At 51.1% G+C, this 4,562-nt stretch overlaps 1 protein-coding gene across 1 annotated transcript; it reads right to left on the bottom strand.

The window, feature by feature from the left end:
- Positions 1 to 441: 441 nt before the first annotated feature.
- On the bottom strand, positions 442 to 2,033 carry LOC103785456 (suppressor APC domain-containing protein 2-like). The gene is given in 2 exon segments (XM_034965433.1): positions 442 to 1,264; positions 1,267 to 2,033. Coding segments are annotated over 2 exon segments (1,386 nt in total). The 5' UTR covers positions 1,898 to 2,033; the 3' UTR covers positions 442 to 509.
- Positions 2,034 to 4,562: the final 2,529 nt, after the last annotated feature.

Here is a 4,562-nt window from a genome sequence, read left to right as displayed (position 1 = left end):
CCAGGATGAGGAAGGCCATCACCCCGGGGTCTGCGGGAGGCACACGCAGGCCCAGCTCTCGCCCACCTTGCTCCCCGATCTGCTTGGCCGGGACCTGAAACCCGACCGCCATCCCTGGGACTCCTCTGCCAGGCGGGCATCCCCCGCTTAGAGGCCATCCCCACCCCCTCCATCTGCTCCCGTCCGAGCGACAGCCACTTTGTCCTGGTGCCCTGGTTGAGGCGGGCGGGGGTGGGGGAAGCTGCCCTTGGACCCGCAGGTCTCGGGCGCAGCCTCAGCGCCGCATCCGAGCTGCCACGCGCCCTCTGCTGGCCTTTGGTGGAAGTGCAGCCTGGCGTGAGCAGTTCTTTTCCCTGGAGATGGGACCCAAAGCAGCACCGCTGGAAACCAGGTATCTGGTAACTCGTGGAGGGGTCCCCCACTGTCCGCTGACAGCGGCAGTAGTAGCTGCGGACTATGTGGACTCAAGAGAGCCCCAGCCCATGTCAGCACCGGAAGCCGAAACCGAGTCAAGGGCTCGATGTGGGGGCCAGCCGGGGACAGGCCTGGGGAGCCCGGATGGCAAGGCGGGCAGGAAGGCGCCCACTCCTGAACTGCCTGGGCCTGCCGGGGGTCTCCAGCCAGAGAGGTTGGGTGCGACGAAGCGCCCGCCCTCGAAGGGCTGAGTGCCAGGCCGGCCCTGGGGGGGCCGGCTCAGCCCACACGGGAAAGATAAAGGTGGAGTCCAGAGGACCCCCATCCTGCTGGCTCAGGGCGCGGGCCTCAAATAGCTGCTTAATGAGCGCCGACTTCTCCTGCTCCAGCTGCGTGATGCGCTCACTCTTCTCGGTCACCTCCTGGGTGAGGAATCGGTTCTGCTCCTTCAGCATGAGGATGATCTGCTGCTGCCAGCCCGGGGACGAGGTGGACGTCAGGGCAGAGCAAGGGGGCCCGGAGGAGGATGTGGGCAGGGCCCGACCGGCACAGGCCTCAGCCAGCAGCTCCCCCAGCCACCGGGCCACCTCCTGTACCTTGGGCAGTAGCCGTCCCAGTGGGCGAGGGCTCCCCACGGCCCCAAAGTCGGCGCTGGCTCTGCTCTGGCCCAGGCGGCACTGGCGCTCCTGCACTTGTTGCAGCTGCTGCTGGTACCAATCGCGGCCCTGCGCCATCATCTCCAAACCCTGCAGCAGCACCTCCTTCTCCTGCTCCAGCTCCTTCATCTGCTTCAGCAGGCCGCAGTCCACGCCGCTGGTGATGGTGTGCCTCCGGTGTTCCCCTCGGGCACAGGGGTCCGCCGGGCATCCCCTGAATCCGCCTCCAAGGCGCTGCAGGCCGCTGCACCTGCGTCCGCGCCGGGTCTCCGTTCCAGCGCAGCGCTCTGGAACCGCTCGGGCCCCGCGGGGCACTGCGCCGCCTCGGCGGGAGCGTACAGCTGCTCCCGGCTGCGGCCCGCGCCGCTGGGACAGGCCAGAGGGGCGCGAACGCCCAGGGACAGGGGCTTCCTCTCCAGGACCGTCAGCAGATCGTCCGCCGGTGCAAACACCAGGCGCTGCGGGGGCGGAGGCGGAGGCGGAGATGGCGGCGGCGGCGGCGGCGGCGGCGGCGGCGCCTGGTCCGGGGTGCTGCCGTCGGCTCTCAGCAGCGAGGTGCGTAGGCCGGCCACGAAGCGCTGGAAGGTTAGGTAGCCGCTGGCTGGGGTCACCTGGCTCAGGCCCTCCAGCACCCCGCTTGGCAGCTCCCGCGCTTCGACCCAGCGGGACTGGATCTCTCGCAGGTGCACGCAGCCGCGCTGCCAGTCGTCCAGGATGTCTAACAGGGTGCGCAGGCTCTGCAGGAAGGCGCGCGGCAGGCCCGCCGTGCTGCGCGCGGGCGAGGCGGGAGACACGCGGCCCGGCTCGGCTGTCGCGGCCCGGGTCATGGGCGCCTGGGCTCGGTCTCCTAGTCCACCCGCGTGCGTCCCCGAGCGACCCCACCGCGGGGCCGGCCCGGCGCGCTCCCAAGACTTTCAATATACTTCACATTAAGAAGATTTTAGTAGAGGACCATAATAAAACTACGTTTAATCCTATTATACTAATTGCTAATAGGGAGATTTTTTTTTTTTTTTTTGCTATCACAAAACTATCTGAAAAGAACACCTTCTGCTATGTGTCTGTTATATAACTTTTATAGGATACATGAAACGTTGCATGCATGAATGTGATATTCAGCATGATGTCAGACTGATGTGATATGACAGCCACTCAATGCATTATTTTTTTCCAAAATACTTCTGGTGATTGCTTTTTCCATTAGCACAAAATCTACTTCAGTTCTACAAACACCCATGATTCATACCCATGTCACCCATGATTCACCATGTCACAGTTCTGGGTGGTGAAAACTAAATGAAGGAATGCAAAAAGTGAAAACTAAATGCTTACTAAAAAAGTGTGTCCTTGGTACTATAGGAGTACAGATAATGTGCGCCCTCTACAGGGGTGACTGTGAATGTGTGCGTGTTCGCTCAACTATGTTGATTTGGTTGATCATATAATGATCAGGCTGGATGTTTAAGAATTTATATGTGATGATCAACATTAATCAAAATGAATGAATGGATTTAAAATGATAATGACGGTGATAATTTTGAATTTGAAGTAACATTGATGATGGAAGTTCTATTGGTTGTTTTCTTCAGCTACATAAAATATTTCCTATTTGCCATTAAAATGACCAGTTTCCACTTAACGTTATCATTCAAAAGTGCCTTCTTTGCCCAAGCTGATGTTGGAGTCTCCACCAACATCCTCCTCTTTTTCTCTTGTATCATGACGCTCCTTCTGGATCTCAAGCTCACTGACCTGACCACCAGTCACTTGGACCTCGTCCACATCATGATGCTGCTCACCATTGCGTTCTTGGTGTCTCGAGACCTTTTTAAGTCCCTTCATTTTCAAGATGACTTCAAGTGTAAGATGCATTTCTAGGTGAGCGGGGTGATGAGGGACTCTCCATCTGCATCACCTGCCTCCTGAGCATGCTCCAGGCCATCATCATCAGCCCCAGGACCTCCTGGTTGGTGAGGTTTAAATATAAATTCACAAATCACATTTCACATGTTCTTGTCTTCTTATGGTCCTTCAGTTTGTCCTGCAGTAGTTACATAATCTTCTACACTGTGGTTTCTTCCAATACGACTCACACCAGTTTTCTGACACTCAATAAATACTGCCTCATTTCCCCAAGGAAGTCATCATCAGCCACCTTATTTTTCTTACTCTCTCATTATCCAGAGATGTGTCCTTTGTGGGAATTATGCTGCTCTCCAGTGCATACATGGTGACTCTCTTGTGCAGGCATCAGTGGTGATCCCAGCACCTTCACAGCACCAGACTCTCCCCAAGAGTTTCTCCAGAAAAAGGCCACAGAGACCATCTTGCTGTTGGTGAGTTTCTTTGTGGTCATGTACCAGATGGATTTGAGTCTCTCATCCTACTCAATCCTGATATCAACATATGACCCAGTCGTCCTGGGTGTCCAGAGGCTTGTGACCAGGGCCTATGCCACTGTGAGCCCTTTGGTGCTAATAAGGTCTGAAAAAAGGATAACTGATATTCTGCAAATGATGAGACAGAAGTATTGTATATTTTTTCTATGAAAATAATTATCTGAAAAGGAGATTCTAACATCAGTTAAATTATTCAAGTATCAGAGGATTTGATATTTTATTTCATTGCAAACACTGTTATTTTATGTAAATCATTTGGAAACTGATGCTGCCAAAGACTTGATGGATCCTTTAGTTCATTGTCCACCATGATTTCATAGCCCAGTATGTTTGCAGTTTCTTGCATTTCATTTTGATTTCTTGAACTTCATTTTAATTTTTTTCTTTTTGAAGTATATTCTTAATAACCTCATATTGGTAATAAGATTTCTCATTTATTTACTTTTGGAAATCATTTAGTGCATCCTTACTTATTCAAAATATGTTAGTGAAGTATCTAATTATTGGTTGAACAGTAACTTCTCTCAGCACTCTTACTTATTTCTCTGTTTTCTGGCTGAACACAGGCTGTGGAGACTTTGCTCTCACCTTCGTTGGTTCTCTCTTCTTTTCTCTCTCAAGGCTTTAAAGATTTTTTTCTTTTTTTTGGTGTTATGCAGTTTGACTTTTATTTCTGTTGAGTATTTTTTTGATGGTGGTCACTTTTAATCACAATACACTTCTGCATTCAAGAGTTCCTGATATTCAGTTTCAGAAATTTATATTTATTAGTATGATTTGTTACTTGTATGTAAGCTAGTGAAACCTATGTGTTTGATTTCATCTCATTTTATTCTTTGTACATGTATAATCATATTTGTATTGTGATCATTTTGTTTTTCTGTAGTTCGTTTATTTCTTCATTTCAGTATTCTAGTTCATTAATCCTGTTATTAACTTGGCCTAATTTAATAATTAAACCATACATTGTATATTAAGTTTAAGTTTCAGTTGTTCAATTTCTATTTGAGTCTTTGTAAAACATGCCTGCTTAGTGTGTGTGTGTGTGTGCACGTCTGTGTGTATTTGAGAAGAATCTGTCACCCAGGCTTGA

Source organism: Pan paniscus, chromosome 6 (assembly GCF_029289425.2).
Source record: "Pan paniscus chromosome 6, NHGRI_mPanPan1-v2.0_pri, whole genome shotgun sequence".
Lineage (NCBI taxonomy): Eukaryota > Metazoa > Chordata > Mammalia > Primates > Hominidae > Pan > Pan paniscus.
Note: the sequence above shows the minus strand (reverse complement) of the source record. Positions and strands in the feature narration are given on the sequence as shown.